The 17,017-nt window shown below is 41.4% G+C and overlaps 1 protein-coding gene across 1 annotated transcript; it reads left to right on the top strand.

The window, feature by feature from the left end:
• The first annotated feature begins 60 nt into the window (after nt 1-60).
• Nucleotides 61-15,237, top strand: zgc:162592 (uncharacterized protein LOC561993 homolog). The gene is made up of 2 exons (XM_061882538.1): nt 61-1,030; nt 13,873-15,237. The coding sequence occupies exons 1-2, from the start codon at nt 229-231 to the stop codon at nt 14,160-14,162; spliced, it is 1,092 nt and encodes a 363-aa protein (XP_061738522.1). The 5' UTR covers nt 61-228; the 3' UTR covers nt 14,163-15,237.
• The last annotated feature ends 1,780 nt before the right edge of the window (nt 15,238-17,017 follow it).

Here is a 17,017-nt window from a genome sequence, read left to right as displayed (position 1 = left end):
CCATGCTGCATACTCCAGTAGGTGGCAGAATGCACCTTTTAAGTTATGGGTGCAACCAACCAGGAAACTTCAAGAAGAAGAAGAGGCAGCTTGTACATGCCTGATTGCTGCAGGTGTGCTGGCTGCTAGAAGCTGCAGGGCTCTCCACATCTGAGCTCATTTGAACACACCACCCACTCCTTTTTGGCACTTTGTGGTAAAAACCCCAAAATGTCTCTGTGAGAAAACATGAATGCTTTACTAAATTTGTCCTTGTTGGAGCTGAATTCCAGCAGTGCTGCTGACTCCCAAAGGATCATGCAGTTTCACCACCGCTCAGTCAAGGTGAGCATCATCATCGTTTTGGGGGTGATGATCACTTTGGGTAACATCGCCGTCCTCCTGGTGATCACGTCGTCTGTGGCCGGCTGGTCGAAGAGCTCCAGATTCTTCCTGCTTTCCCTCACAGCTGCAGACTCCGCCTTTGGGCTCCTGGTCATGCCCTTAAACCTGTGGGTGAGTCTGGTCAAGGATTACACAGACGGGCCAGACTGGCTGTGTCACATGGTGGCCTTCTGCAATGCTACAGTGTACTCTACCTGCATGTACACACTGGCTGCCATTAGCCTGGAGAGATGCATTGCAGTGGTTTACCCCCTCAAGTACTCTTCCTTAATGACTAGAAGGAGGACGCTGCTCCTTATTGCCTTCTCTTGGTGCTTCCCACCATGCATCCTGTTGCCAATAACCTTCCCAGGGGATGTCATCCAAGTCCACTTTTCCACCGCGTCACTGGTCTGCAATCTGTCCTATTCCACCAACGTGATCTACTCTCTAAGCCTGACCTGCTTCATCTTCTTTCCGTGCTCCGTTGTCATGATCTACGCCAATATGAGGTTGTGGTACGCTGCCAGGACGCAGAGACGCAAAATGCGGCAGTTTGAGCATGTGCGCCGCAGGAGACACAATGTGGCCTCCAGAGTGTTGGTGCCTGTCATGGTGGCTTACTTCACTTGCTGGACACCGTGCATGATAGCCATGATCTACAACGGTAAGGTTGAGTGTCTTGCTAAATTAAACATTTTATTTTTTAAATGTTCAAAATGATATCAACAAGTGATGCAATATTTGCTGAGTTCTACAATATCAAAAGACTGCATCAAATTACAGATTTAGTTGTATTCAACCCTCAGGGGACTTTCAATTTTAAAATGATCTTTAAAGCAAAACAGGGCATACAAGTATTTTGAAGGGCGCAAAAACATTTAGAATAGTTTTTCCCCCTATAGTGTCTAAAATTATTCAATAAACTTAAATCCTAAACAAAAATAGAAAACATATCATCAGATAATTTCACAGGTTTAAATTTGTGAACTAGCTCCTCCTATGCAAAATTATAAAAAATGGAGATCTAACATATTTTGATCAATAGGCCTACATATGAAATATTTTTCTTTTTTTAATATTACATTTGGTGTTTTTGTTCAGGGTTGAAGTTAATTGAGATATTTAAGCATAAAAAGTAAAATCCATCCACTTTCTACCAATAGTCCCTCTCGGGGTCGCAGGGGTGACTGGAGCCTCTCCCAGCTGCACTGGGGCAGAGGCGGGGTACACCCTGGACATGTTGCCACCTCATCACAGGGCCTAAAAGTCAAATATGAATCCAAAATATTTTATACTCTTTACACAAAATTAAAAACTTAACTCCAGTTTGGCTTTGGGGTATAGTTGAATAACTGTCAGTGTATCGTACACACGTGAAAGAACTGGACATTGAAATGTTTTATTTCAACATGAAAAAACCCTCCTAGGAAACATTATGTACATGGAGTGTCAGAAAAATTATTATGGCCATTTACTCAAATGATCAGATTGGCTCCAGCGCCCCCCGCGAACCTGAAGTAAATAAGCAGTAGAAATGAATGGCTGAATGGAAAACCTCATTACCCCTCTGCAATACCTACCATCAATGATAACACTGGCTGATTTTTTTTTTTAATCACTTTTGTGGCTTTTTGTAAATTTTCTTATCCACTTTCGCCATTTTTCTGCCGTGTTATGACGACTGTTTACTTTCTGCCGAAGGTTTCTTAGAAAAATAAATTATTTTTCCCCAAAGAGTACTGTCATACCAGCTGATACAAAAAAAAAATCCCTGCAAAGCTCAAAGTCGCCAATTTGTGTGCTGACTGAACGATTATTTTGAATTTAAAATTACTTGGAACTGCATATTGGTATATTTGAGATGCTTCTGAGTTTCAGCTTTCGTTTAAAATGTTTCACAAAGGTTGGTAGCAGCCACTTACTTGTTTGTTGGTTGTTGGCTCTGACTCTTCATACTCCTTTTCGGACATGCTGTAATGACAAAACTGGAAATATGTGATAGTCATTGTTCAAAGCCAGTGAAAGCCTGAAGAATATTGAAAATATTTCATTTATATGCCACAAAACATCTAGAATTGCTTTGCAGACTCATGAGCCTCATCTGTTTTGTATCATTTGGCTGAATTTCAGCAGAGTGTGTAACCCTCGCGATTTGTCTTATTACTTCTGAGAGGCAGAGCAATTTGAAGCAGTGTTTATCAAACTGTGGTACGCGTAACAATCTGGCTCTATTTAGTGGTATGCCATACATACGCCTGTTAGTTCTGAGCCCCCGTCACACCCCAAACCCAATGTTGCCACTCTATACACACTCACTTTTGATATGTTTACTTGCATTAAGTAACAAATTATTGCATTGATTTGGTTGAAATCAGCTTTTTACAGTGGAACTGCACTTTTTGGGGGAATTTTGCCTATAACTCACAATCATTATGAAAGACAATACGAATGTCCTGCAGTCCTGGGTTCAATTCCAGGCTGAGGATCTTTCTGTGTGGAGTTTGCATGTTCTCCTCGTAAATGTGTGGGTTCCCTCCGGGTACTCCGGCTTCCTCCCACTTCTAAAGACATGCACCTGGGGATAGGTTGATTGGCAACACTAAATTGGCCCTAGTGTGTGAATGTGAGTGTGAATGTTGTCTATCTGTGTTGGCCCTGTGATGAGGTGGCGACTTGTCCAGGGTGTACGCCGCCTTCCGCCCGATTGTAGCTGAGATAGGCGCCAGCGCCCCCCGCGACTCGAAAGGGGATAAGCGGTAGGAAAAGGATGGATGGATGACTGGTAGATTTTTTTAACCCTTTCTAACTCTTAAATAAACAGAAATAAAAGTCGACTTACAATGTAGCCAACGGGAGGTCCTCTTTTCCGCTCATAAAACGCAATAAATGTCCAAAAACCGCCAACAATACTTAATTTACATTTCGTAAATTGAATATTGACCAAGTGTAAGTGATATTATTATTTGCACTAATGCAGACAAAACTATTTATGGCAGCGCTGTGATCACGAGCTTATGTGGCTATGTTGAAATCATTAGCTTGTGAGCTGCTTCCCTGCTTCGGTCCTTGTGAAAGTTTATTCGAGATCTTAATGAATGTACACTTTGACGGCCAATTTAGACCTGGATTGGCAAGAAAGACACAAAAAAACTTTGGTTCCACCCTCCTTTTTTCTTCGTGAGGATTATGAGTCATTCTTTATCTCAACGGGAATATAACAAGATTCTATCAGTTGGCATCCTAATGACCGCAGACGTTGCCCAGAAAGTAATGTTTTACTATGCTTTTTTGTTCGCATGAAGTTGACAGTGAGTTGTATTCATTGATGGTGAAGAAAATAGCGAACGTTTTGACACGTTTTTGAAATGCTTAAAATGATCAAAATGTCAATTTTACATGTTATTTTAAATGTGCCTTTTATTACATTAAGTATATACTCACACCATGTGTATGAATCCTTAGTAGATGTGTTTAGATGTATTTTTAAGGGCTTTACAGGAAAAGAGTGACTCCCATAGGCTCCATTGTAAGCAGACTTTTAATCGCATTTATTTACTAAAATGTATAATAAGGAAAAACATGCGTTCTTGTCTTACATAAGGATTCTGAATGATAGGCAAAATACCATAAAACATGCAGTTTCCCTTTTAAAACATGTAAAACCCTTGTATTAGTTTTGCCATTTAAAAATTGGGATTAAAACATATGTATCAGATTAGTTGTTTTGAAAGGGCAAACAATTTAAATGTAATCTAACCAGAACACAATTCAAATAATCATAAAACCTGTCATTATTCACTTAAGTATAATTATAAATATGTAAAGTTTTCATTTACTTCAGAATTTAACATAGAGATTATCTGATAGGATTTTCATTTGTGAGGACTTTGATTTGTGGGTAGTGCGAATCGTAATAATACATCATCAATAATTAATTATTATAAAATGATTAGTGCATCACCTGGGAGTTAAGTCTCCCCGTCTTTAAAAAATAGTGACACCTCAGTCTCTAAACTTGTACATAACGTTGTCTTGTAATGCCAAAAATAGATTAATATCATTTTTTATTTGATCACTTCATCCTTGTTCCAAAATGTTGGTGCTGTGTGTGAATATATAAATGTGAGCTTTTATGACGTGACATCTGTGTTGAGTGAAGTGTTCAAAGTTGGGTTTGCCGCTATTTAGATGGAACAAACCATTTTGTATTTTTGATAAAGGAGGCAGGTTGTCATGGAAGTTCGGATTCAGGTAACCTTATTATTCAACTTTTACGGCTATATTGTATTCATTTTATAATAACATGTATGATATGTATATATAAAAGAGAAAAACAAAATGGTTAAACTTTACAAAAATCCAGCCCAAGCCCCCACTTACCCAACATAACACATCATAACCCAAGATGTGATATGCTTGGGATCATGAACTGTAATTCTATAATTAGAGGGTCTTAAATCTGTCCTTCATTTTACTACTCCTTAAAAAATATTTTGCATTGCCACAGTTTTTGCTGCTTCCACTAATTACAGTTTGGCTTGTGTGGCTTGGTGATTGATTTGTTGACAGAAAACTTTTTTTTTCAATTCATCTTTGGAGAATTTTGTAATCCCTCCCAATTATTTTTGATGATTATTTTTCCAATATAATTGTACTTTCAAAAAAACAAAAACACTACTTTTACTGAGTGCCACTAGACCAGGGGTCAGCAACCTAAAATGTTGAAAGAGCCATATTGGACCAAAAATACAAAAACAAATATGTCTGGAGCCGCCAAAAAATAAAAGCCACATTACATATAGAGAGTGTCATGAGATATAAATTGAATTATGAGGACTTAAAGGAAACTAAATGAGCTCAAATATAGCTACAAATGAGGCATAATGATGCAATATGTACATACAACTAGCCTAAATAGCATGTTAGCATCGATTAGCTTGCAGTCATGCAGTGACCAAATATGCCTGATTAGCTCTCTACACAAGTCAATAACGTCAACAAAACTCACCTTTGTGTATTCTTGCACAACGTTAAAAGTTGGGTGGACAACATGAGACAGAAAAAGAAGTGTCATAAAACACGTCTTAAAAAGTTGGAGAAAGTTGTACATGTAGACAAACTACGGTGAGTTCAAGCACGGCCAAAATTAGCAGGACAAAACGGCGCTCGCCAAATACTCGAATCAGTAAAGCATGTTCAATACATACATTGTGGTTTATAACAATAAGGGAGGTTTGTCCTCCTACAGAAAATATATTAAAGGCCCACTGAAATGAGATTTTCTTATTTAAACGGGGATAGCAGGTCCTGTGTATGTGTCATACTTGATCATTTCGCGATATTGCCATATTTTTGCTGAACGGATTTAGTAGAGAAAATCGACGATAAAGTTTGCAACTTTTGGTCGCTCTTAAAAAAGCCCTGCCTTTCCCGGAAGTAGTGCGTGTGACGTCACAGATTGTCGGACTACTCACATCCACCCATTGATTACAATCATGGACGCCAGCAGCGCGAGCGATTTTGACCGAGAAAGCGACAATTTCCCCATTAATTTGAGCGAGGATGAAACATTCATGTTTGAGGATATTGATAGCGACGGACTAGAAAAAAAAATAAAAAATAAAAAAAGCGACAGCTCCGGGCGACGGCAGTGTGAGCGTTTCAGATGTAATTAGATGCATGTACTATGATAATTCTGGAAGATCCCTTATCTGCTTATTGTTTTAATAGTGTTTTAGTGAGATTTTAAAGATTGTAGAGTAAAGACATACCTCGAGGTCGGATGGCTGCGTTGAACACACTGTGTCTCAGAGAGAAGCCGAGGAGCCAAGCTCACAGCTGCTAAAAACGACGAATAATCCACAGGTGTCTTCGGTAAGATATATATCACAATTTCCCCATTCAAAAACATGCTGGTTGATGTGAGAAAACCTGTTCGCTTGACTGCTCTGCTTTCACAACAAACAAAGAAACGCCTGCTGGGTCTCAGTGCTAAAGACAGCTGGAATCCACCGCTTTCCACCAACAGCATTCTTCTTTATAGTCTCCATTATTAAATGAACAAATTGCAAAAGATTCAGCAACACAGATGTCCAAAATACTGTATAATTATGCGGTTAAAGCAGACGACTTTTAGCTGTGTGTGCGCGCAGCGCTAATATTTCTTCACAGTCTGTGACATTAGGGTTGGGCAATATTGCCTTTTTTTAATATCGAGATATTTTTAAGCCATATCACGATATACAATATATATTACGATATTTTGCCTTGGCCTTGAATGAACACTTGATGCATATAATCACAGCAGTATGATGATTATATGTGTATACATTAAAACATTCTTCTTCAAACTGCATTCATATATGCTACTTTTAAATTTTCATGCAGAGAGGAAAATCACAACTAAGTCAATTAACCAAAAGTGTATTTATTAAAGTTATTAAGCAATGGCACAAACATTCAAGTCATTTCCAAAACATAAATTGCAATATTGTCAGAGACATTTTAAGTGTCAAATAAAAATGAGTTGCATAACAGGAAATCAAATAGTATTCGTCCTTCACTATGTGGTATGTTACTAAGGTTATGAAATTCTCTTCATTCTCTAACGAGTGACTTTTTTCAAACGATGCTACATATTAGCAGTAATGCTACTTTTTATAGCAACACCCCCCCCCCCCCCCCAACCGCACCCCCCACACACTTGACAAATTACGGTTGTCTGTTCGACATATTCCCATTTGAAGCCGAACGATGAAAACCCTGCTGTTGTTATTGGGAATGAAGTCTTCCTTCATTTGTTACCAGATCCGCACCATCTTTCTCTCGTACGGCTACGTTAGCAGCTAACGTTAGCCACGCCGCTACCTCTCTGCCCTTTTTTTTTTTTTTTTTACCTCTCTGCCCTGCGAGGGTGTGTATGTGACGTGTGATGTATGTAAGCCTGCTTGTCTGAGAGAAGGAGAGACAGGAAAGAGCGAGGAGAGCCTGGAGTGTACGCCCATAGCTAAAAGTCCTGCGTGTGAACGTATATTCGAATATTACGATATAGTCATTTTCTATATCGCACAGAGACAAACCCGCGATATATCGTATGTATCGATATATCGCCCAGCCCTACGTGATGTCACGCATATACGTCATCATTACACAACGTTTCTGTTGTATTGTAAGGTAGCATGAAGGAGAGAGCCGGACAACGACGTGCAGTGTTTACTTCCTTTACTCAGAACTCTTGTTCGTTGGTACATACAACAGGTAGTCTGTAATTCTACACGCTACTGCCACCTATCGGAATGATATGTAACTACACTTAGTATGACTATACCACATATCCCGCTTTTTAAGAACAGCATTCCTGCAATAAACCATATTTTGAATGAGCAATTCAAGTAAACAGTACTGACTTGTAAACCGTTAGACTATTAACTAAAATGATCTTTCAAAGCATATGAAATAATGTTAGGGATATTGCATATAAACAATTAACCAAAAGTGCATTTACAACTGTGTACTTTAAATAGCTTTTCAGAATGTCAGTGCAATTTCCACAGATTGTTTTGTAACAAATTAACAATACATTAACCAACAGTCAAACAAGACTTTTCTCAAATCTTAACTTTCTTTTTTCTCACCTTATACAAAATATATTTATAGGTTTCTTCAATACTTTCAATACCTATTTCAATACCAATTTGTTTTCTTCTTTTGTTGCTAATACAACCAAACCTGTGAAAGTGCAACAGTAAAATTCTAAGGTGAAAATGTGAAATGTAACAATCACTAACAATCTATTACACACCCAACTTGCCCCTCTAAATAAAACTCAGGGTACATAGTCCTCATGCCAAGCAGGAGGGTGAATCAGTCTGCGACCCCGCTGGGGAATGGGAGACGCTCGAGCAGGTGGGGCAGCAGGAGGAGGCAGGGCAGCAGGAGAAGGCGTGTAAACATCCTCTGGCTGGACCACAGGCTGTGTGTGTGTAGCAGGGGCTGGGACAGACGCAGGTGACAGGTGCATGGCATTCCATACTCTACCGTTAGACAGTTCATAGGTCGCAGGGCCTCTCTGAGCCACGACCTGGAAGGGCTGTGTGAATTTGAAGTGTCCCTTCTTTGTGATCCCAGGCTGCCTAACACGAACATAGGATCCACGCCGGAATATAGGAGACTGTGCACCTCGACGCTCATCAGTATATCTTTTCACTTTGGCTTGTTTCAGCGCCACGGTGTGTTTCAAGGTGTCACGCCGAGCAGAGGCAGGAGGCGGCGGGAGACCTTTAATGTTCAGGTTTGTGCGGAAAGGACGGCCATGCAGAAGCTCAGCAGGAGATATTTGAGACACTGCATGGGGAGTGGCACGGTATGTTAGAAGGAAATCAGTGACAAAGGGCTTCCAGGATTTACCCTCAATGTCAGCTATTTGGAGACAGTCTTTAAACACCCTGTTCCACCTCTCGACCTCTCCGTTGTTCTGAAGATAGTAGACAGAACTGCGGCGGTGTGTAATGCCTTGGGCCGCTAAGTAAGCCGCAAACTCAGCAGATACAAAGGAGGAGCCGTTGTCAGTGACTAGCTCGAGGGGGTTACCCTCACGGCTGAAGACGGTGGACAGGAAGGTTATGACGGTACTGGATGTTACATCTGATGTGAAGGCCACTTCTGGCCAATTGCTATAATAGTCCACTAAAGTGATAGCAAAGCGGCAGTCAGGAGAAGCAGAGTGAAATGGACCCACTATGTCCATAGCGAGTTTTTCCCAGGCAGCATTGGGAAAGGCAACAGGTTGCAAAGGAGCAGCATGTGTCTTTGCTGTTTTGTCATGTTGGGAGCAGGTGGCACACGACTTGATGGCAGTCTCAACATCAGAGTCCATTCTAGGCCACCAGTAGAGTTCTCTCAGTCTCTGTTTGGTTCTGACTATACCTTGGTGAGCATTGTGAGCCAGGTGTATAAGTTGTGACTGAAGAGCTGAGGGAATCACCACACGGTGAGTGCCACGTACCAGGTAGCCATCCAGCTCAGCCAACTCAGTACGTACACGGTAATAAGGTAACAGGGCTGAGTCCAGGCCCTTAGGAGTGTGTGGCCACCGTTCGCGAATGTGCTTGGTGACCTGCTGTAAAACAGGACAGTCTGTGTAGGCAGTGCGTAACTGGTCTGCTGTAAGAGAGGTAAGGTCAACAGTCATTAGCGCTATAGTGTCTTCCTCCAACTCCAGTTGGTCAAGGACAGGCAGGGGTAGGCATGACAGACACTCCGCTACAACATTGTCACGGCCAGGTTTGTATTCCACGCTGTAGTTAAACCACATGAGGCGGGCAGACCACCTCGCTATCCTCATGCCTGCTCTTCCGAAGCCTTTTGTGGATAGGAGAGTTGTCAGAGGGCTGTGATCCGTGCGCAGGGTAAAGTGTCTCCCCAACAGGTAAGTACGCCATCGCTCAGCTGCCCACACACAGGCTAGAGCCTCTTTTTCAATGATGGAGTAGTTTCGTTCACTGGGAGTAAGGGGTCTGGATGCAAAAGCAACAGTCAATTCGGCGTCCCCGTGCATTTGTGTAAACACGGCGCCTATGCCGTAGTCACAGGCATCTGTACTGACTAGTGTTGGGAGAGTGGGGTCGAACAGCGCAAGTGCCGGCCTTGTAGCAATCAGTTCTTTGAGTCGGGTAAAAGCCTGTTGTGCAGTATCAGTCCATTGGAACAGTGCGTCCCCTCTCAGGAGAGCACGGAGAGGCTCCACCACAGAAGCATAGCCGGGGATGAACTTGGAATACCACCCGATGAGGCCCAGGAAGGATTGGAGGGCGGTAGCATCCTCAGGAGCAGGAGCTTTCACAATAGCAGCAACTTGGTCTGGGTTAGGGCGGATACCAGTAGCAGAAACAACATGCCCTAAGTAGGACAGTTCGGTTAATCTGAAAAGACACTTATCCATATTCAGCTTCAGGCCACTGCTGTGTAGGCGGTGCAGCACAGCCTTTAGCCTTCTGTCATGCAGCTCTGGGGTGTTGGCATACACTACAATGTCATCTAAGTAACACTGTACACCATCCAGGCCAGACAGGATCTGCGACATCATTCGCTGGAATGCACTAGGAGCCGAGGCAAGACCGAATGGAACCTTTGTAAAGCAAAAAAGTCCATCATGTGTGATACAACTGGTAAGGTGTCTGCTCTCAGGGTGGAGTGGTACCTGATGATATGCGTTTTCGAGGTCAATGGATGAGAACATGCGTGCTCCTCGCAGCTCATGGAACACCTCCTCGAAGTGTGGCAAGGGGTGGCTATCAATGACCACTGCCTTGTTAGGCTCACGGAGATCAGCACATATTCTGAGCCGGCCGGACTTCCGTTTCACTACCACAATGGGTGAAACCCACGGTGAGGAGTCGATGCGTTCAATCACTCCATCTTTCTCCAACCTCTGCAGCTCCTCTGAAACTTGCTCACGTACAGCGAAGGGTAGACGGCGTAGCTTCATCTGCACAGGCTGCACATCAGGTCTCACCTTGACTTTATGGACGAAGCCTTTAACTGTACCTGTACTCTCTGTAATGACAGCTGGCTCCATGTTAACAGCAGTGTAGTGCACTGAAACAGTAGCATTTGTAGTATGTGGTATTTTACTGGTAGTCACTTTACCATCTGATATACGTAAATGCAGTGCATTGAAAAGGTCCATGCCCAATATGGGTGTACCCACTGGCACTACATGAATGCGTGTAGATGCACTATTCGCCTCGTAGGTCACCTTTAGTTCCAAACAACCAAGTACTTGTATTGGTTTCTGTGTGTAAGACTCTTTCGGGCTTTGAAAGAGTCACATGACTGAAGTACTTTCTGTACACGTGCTCAGGGAGGATGGAAACGCCGGAACCAGTATCTACTATTAAATTAGCAGTGATTGTGGGACCGCTGCACGCCTCCAGGGAGACGGAGCACATCAGCTTATTACACTGGGTCACATCAGTCTTAATTTGTAGCACTGTAACAGTATCAACATTTTCTGTGGATGTAGTGGACACTTTCCCCACGTTATGGGATGCAGACTTGCCTTTACAGACTTTAGCATAATGTCCTTTTTTATTACATTGTCTGCATGTAACTGATCTTGCTGGCCACTTGGGGTCGTTAGCTAGGTGGTTTATTGTACCACACCGGTAGCAACTCTTACCAGCAGCAACCACGTTGGAAGGAGGGTGGGAAGCGGAGTATGAAGGTCTCTGTGGACGTCTGTGTCGCCCACCGCGTGACGTAGACCCCCCACGCACCATGCCGACTTCTGCTGGTACCTCGTGGTGTGTAGTTAGCATCGCTTTAGCTCCAGCTACAGCATGTTCGATTTGACATGAAATTGTAAAGGCTTTCTCCAAAGTCAGATTGTCCTCAAGCAGTAAACGTTCTCTTATCCTAGCATTGTTCGTTTTTTCAACAATCTGTTCCCTCATCATGTCTTCAGCAAGGGCGCCGAACTCGCACGTAGCAACAAGCTCACGCAGGGAAGCTGCAAACTCAGTAGTAGACTCACCGGTCCTCTGAGATCTCTGTCGGAACTTGTTTCTCTCCGCCACGACGTTTAACTTCGGTACAAAGTACTTTTTTAACGCTTTTAGAGTATCTTCATAAGAGTCACTATCAACTGGCAGCGTGTAAAAAATACTTTGCGCCTCCGTACCGACCGTGTGTATTAGCAAGGCGCGCTTCCTTTTATCTTCCATCTTGTCGGCGAGAGCTAAGACGTAGTTGTCAAACATCCATATCCACGTATCAAAGTGAACGGTAGGCACACCCGGGCTGTGTAAGAATGCCGGAGGTGGCGAAATACCGAGCAAGGCCATTATTTACTTTATCCTCGTCGCCAATATGTTGTATTGTGCAGTGTTTACTTCCTTTACTCAGAACTCTTCATTGGTACATACAACAGGTAGTCTGTAATTCTACACGCTACTGCCACCTATCGGAATGATATGTAACTACACTTAGTATGACTATACCACAGTTTCCACAAGAAACTCCCGGGAATTTGAAATTGCAATTTAGTAAACTAAAAAGGCCGTATTGGCATGTGTTGCAATGTTAATATTTCATCATTGATATATAAACTATCAGACTGCGTGGTCGGTAGTAGTGGGTTTCAGTAGGCCTTTAAAACAAAAATATATTTTTTATATTTTTTTCCTCATCTTTTTCCATTTTTCATACATTTCTGAAAAATCTCCAGAGAGCCACTACTGCGGTGCTAAAGAGGCACATGCGGCTCTAGAGCCGCGGGTTGCCGACCCCCGCACTAGACAGAGCCTGCATACCACAGTTTCAATGACGTCCTAATGCAGGGGTGCCCATTACGTCGATCGCGAGCTACCAGTCGACCGCGGGGGGGTGGTGTCAGTCGATCTCCAGCCAGGCTTTTAAAAAAAATAGACCTAAAAATTAGTGATCATCAATCTTCACCAAGACGTCACTTAAATGACATTCACGGTACCGGAGGGTCTTGTGAGATGACGCTGGCTGCTGCAAGATCATTATTATTAAAAATGACCGAGAGGAAGGCGAGAAACACTTTTTATTTCAACAGACTCTCGCGCCGTACCTTCCGTCAAAAGTCTAAGGGCCGACTGCACATTTCCTATCTTCACAATAAAAGCCCTGCTTCATGCTGCCTGCGCTAACTAAATACAGAATCTCGGAAAACTGGCGTGCACAAGCGATCCCTCAGAAAGCTGGCGTGCACATCACTTGTGCACGCCAGCTTTCCGAGACTCTTATTTTGTTAGCGCAGGCAGCATGAAGCAGGGCTTTTATTGTGAAGATAGGAAATGTGCAGTCGGCCTTTAGAGTTTTGATGGAAGGGACGGCGCGAAAGTCTGTTGAAATAAAAAGTGTTTCTCGCCTTCCTCTCTGTCATTTTTTCATAATAATGAACTGGCAGCAGCCAGCGTCATCTCACAAGACCCTTGGGTGCCGTGAATGTCAATCAAGCAAGCAACAGAATTTCCCGCCAATGTTTTTCTTGTAAAGTGTATGGAAGCTGGATGAATTAGATGCCAAAAACCAACCACTTTCATGTGGTATTGTACAGAAAGGACAACTTTTTTTATCCTCCATTTGAAAATGTGGGCGTTATCATCATTACTGTCTGATTCCAATCAATGCAAGTCATCAGAATCAGGTAATACACCAACTTATATTTTTGTCTTCGTGAAAGAAAGACATCTATATGTGTTACACATGCTTGTATTATCATTAAACACATTTAACTTGTTTACAAAAATGTCTCTTTCATAAATGAATAAATATAAATGATATATATAAATGAGGTAGATCCCCTTGAGTTGGTCAATTGAAAAGTAGCTCGCCTGCAGAAAAAGTGTGGGCACCCCTGTCCTAATGCCATATTTTGTGAAAGCTTCAATTGTGGTGAATCTGACACCCTAGAAATACTTTTTGGATATAGTATATATTTTGTATGTTAATATATACGTTTTTTTCCCCCTCCCTCAGCAATCTCAGGAAGCCATGTGCCAGAGTGGATAGAATTTGTGGTAGTATGGCTGCCGACGTCCAATGGTTTCCTTAACTGCATCTTCTATTTCTGGATCAACAATAGCTTCCGTCGGAAATTCTATCTGGTTATAGAGAGGCTGGCTCGTGGCCTCTGCCCGGCTTTGGTCAAACCACTGGGACTCCATTCAGAGTCTCCATTTTCATCAGGAACGCTTAATAACAACAATAGTGCCCATGAGCGATCGGCGAGTGTTTCTTCCACCTGTACAGTGATGACATTGGCCTAGCAGCTCTTCACCCTAGGAGAGTGCTTTTATAAGACAGAAGCCACTTCACTCGGTGGTGCATAGAAAGGGGACATGTGCTATGGGCCACCTAGTTGCTTTGCAAATGGTTGGACGCCCGCACTTGACAAGGATGAAAAGTGCATGAATTAACTGCAGATATCCACTGTATAATTTAAAAATAATTGTATGTACTTTTTGGTTTGCTTCCTTTTTATTTACTTTTTATGAACTTTTGTTCCGTTTTCTAATGTCTGTGGATATTTTTGTTTTACCCCCTGCACGCAAAGATTGAGTGCACTCTCACTGACCACCTCTTAAACCACCTTTTAGTAGTTTTAGAGTAATGCCGCAGCCCCGTCTGCCTCCTTCCACACCTCCCATATTTTCAAACCTTATTTTACACACTGCTACAAACTCCGCTTTTAATGATATCACATTCTGAATGTTTGTTGCAGTCAATTCATTTGACATTAATCAGTGAATCCCAAAAAAGATATTTACACATTTTTGTGAGCCATTTGTTATTGCAAGCACTTTGACGCATCTTTGCTATCCACCTGTTCCTCATTTTTATTACAGGAAGTGCATGGATGACATTGGCATATTAACAGCTGGGAGAAGTTAACCTTTAAGTCACGGCATTGGAGCATATGCAAGGAGAAAAGTAATTAAGCTGCGACACTGCAGAAAGGTCACCACAGGTCTGCTGCCAGAAGATAAGTTGGGTAACTTCTGAGGTTGTTTGTTTTGCTATGAGCCTGCTCATCTCTCTATCTCATGTGTGCCAGAGAGGGAACAGCATCAGAGGAGGCTGCTTGTAATGCAAAATGAGGCGTTCAACAATGAAACATTTAGAATGATTTTATGCAACATTTTAACCACGGGCTATCATGGGGAAATTCAATCGACCGTCCCCACATAGTAATCATCTCTTACATCCGCATCCTATAAATGTCAATGTGTGAGCTGAACATTGAAACTGATTTTGTTATTTTTGTTTGTAATACAAAGAATTACATTTTTGAAAACATGGGTTTATGAATGATCTAATAAATAAAGTATTATGCCTTTTGAACTGTGTGAGTTGCTTAGTCTAGTAAATGCTCCAATCCTTTGTATCTGGCAATTGTGTGCATGGTAAAGCTGCAACATATGAGGAAAAAACAGCATTACTAGTAACTGGAAAGGCCAAACTTTAAAATCAAGCATCAAATAGTTTTTTCCTTCATGTCTCGCCTTCCACAAAGTTTCAAGAAAATCAGAAAAAAGTAAATTGGAGTAAATTATGCACGCAAACAAAAGTAAAATGTTTACCAGATTGTCCTTGCTGGAGTTCTGTGCTGTTTGAGTGCTCTTGTTAGTAAAATGTATTTATTTGCAGGAAGTGAACGCTGGAAAAAAACATTGACCACATTATTAGGAACATCTGGATTGCGTATGCATGAATCCTGTCAAGTGGTTATTTCAGAACAGTGGTTCTCAAATGAGGGTACGCGTACCCCTGCGGGCACTTGAAGGTATGCCAAGGGGTACGTGAGATTTTTTAAAAATATTCTAAAAATAGCAAAAAATCTAAAATCTTTTATAAATATATTTATTGAATAATCAACAAAACATGAATGTGAGTTCATAAACTGTAAAAATAAATGCAACAATGAAATATTCAGTGTTGACAGCTAGATTTTTTGTGGACATGTTCCATAAATATTAATGTTAAAGATTCATTTTTATGTGAAGAAATGTTTAGAATTCATGAATCCAGATAGATCTCTATTACAATCCCCAAAGAGGGCACTTTAAGTTGATGATTACTTCTATGTGTAGAAATCTTTATTTATAATTAAATCACTTGTTTATTTTTCCACAAGTTTTTAGTTATTTTTGTATCTTTTTTTCCAAAAAGTTCAAATAAGGCCACTACGAATGAGCAATATTTTGCACTGTTATACAAATTAATAAATCAGAAACTGATGACATAGTGCCAACATAGTATTTTACTTCTTTTAATCTTTTTTTCAACCAAAAATGCTTTGCTCTGATTAGGGGGTACATGAATTTAAAAAAATGTTCACAGGGGGTACATCACTGAAAAAAGGTTGAGAACCACTGTTTTAGAAAATCTGATTAATCACATTTGAATTATGAATAATCATGATTAGTCACAGAAAATTACTTGCTTGGATTATTTATATTAACTTGAAATACCCCAATATTTGACACACAAGCAATTATCAGAATGTTATATGCATTTGTTTGTGTTTATACACAATTTATTTGCTAAAAACCTAGCAACAGTTTAATCTGAAGTCCAGTCAGGGTGTATTTTGAAGTGACATTTGTCACAGAGTACACCAGTCGGAGCCTCCTTGCACACCTTTTGTCTTGTACAGTATGTTTGCATTGACCTGATTATTGACCACATAACTACCATGCTCGTTTAAGGAAAAGGAGCATGTGTTAATCGGGTGCTTATCCATCCATCCATTTTCTAACGCTTATTCCCTTTTGGGTCGCGGGGGTCGCTGGCGCCTATCTCAGCTACAATCAGGCGGAAGGCGGTGTACACCCTGGACAAGTCGCCACCTCATCGCAAACCCGTAAAATATCAAATATCATTTGGCTCAATCACGTAAGAGACTAGACGTATAAGATTTCGTGGGATTTATCGATTAGGAGTGACAGATTGTTTGGTAAATGTATAGCATGTTCTATATGTTATAGTTATTTGAATGACTCTTACCATAATGTGTTACGTTAACATACCAGGCACCTTCTCAGTTGGTTATTTATGCGTCATATAAAGTACACTTATTCAGCCTGTTGTTCACTATTCTTTATTTATTTTAAATTGCCTT

This window comes from Nerophis ophidion, linkage group LG02 (assembly GCF_033978795.1).
Source record: "Nerophis ophidion isolate RoL-2023_Sa linkage group LG02, RoL_Noph_v1.0, whole genome shotgun sequence".
NCBI lineage: Eukaryota > Metazoa > Chordata > Actinopteri > Syngnathiformes > Syngnathidae > Nerophis > Nerophis ophidion.
Note: the sequence above shows the minus strand (reverse complement) of the source record. Positions and strands in the feature narration are given on the sequence as shown.

Coding starts and splice junctions, on each gene's coding strand:
- zgc:162592 (XM_061882538.1), top strand. CDS start 229: ATGAATGCTTTACTAAATTTGTCCTTGTTGGAGCTGAATTCCAGCAGT. Junction 1,031..13,872: donor GATAGCCATGATCTACAACG/GTAAGGTTGAGT, acceptor CCCCTCCCTCAG/CAATCTCAGGAAGCCATGTG.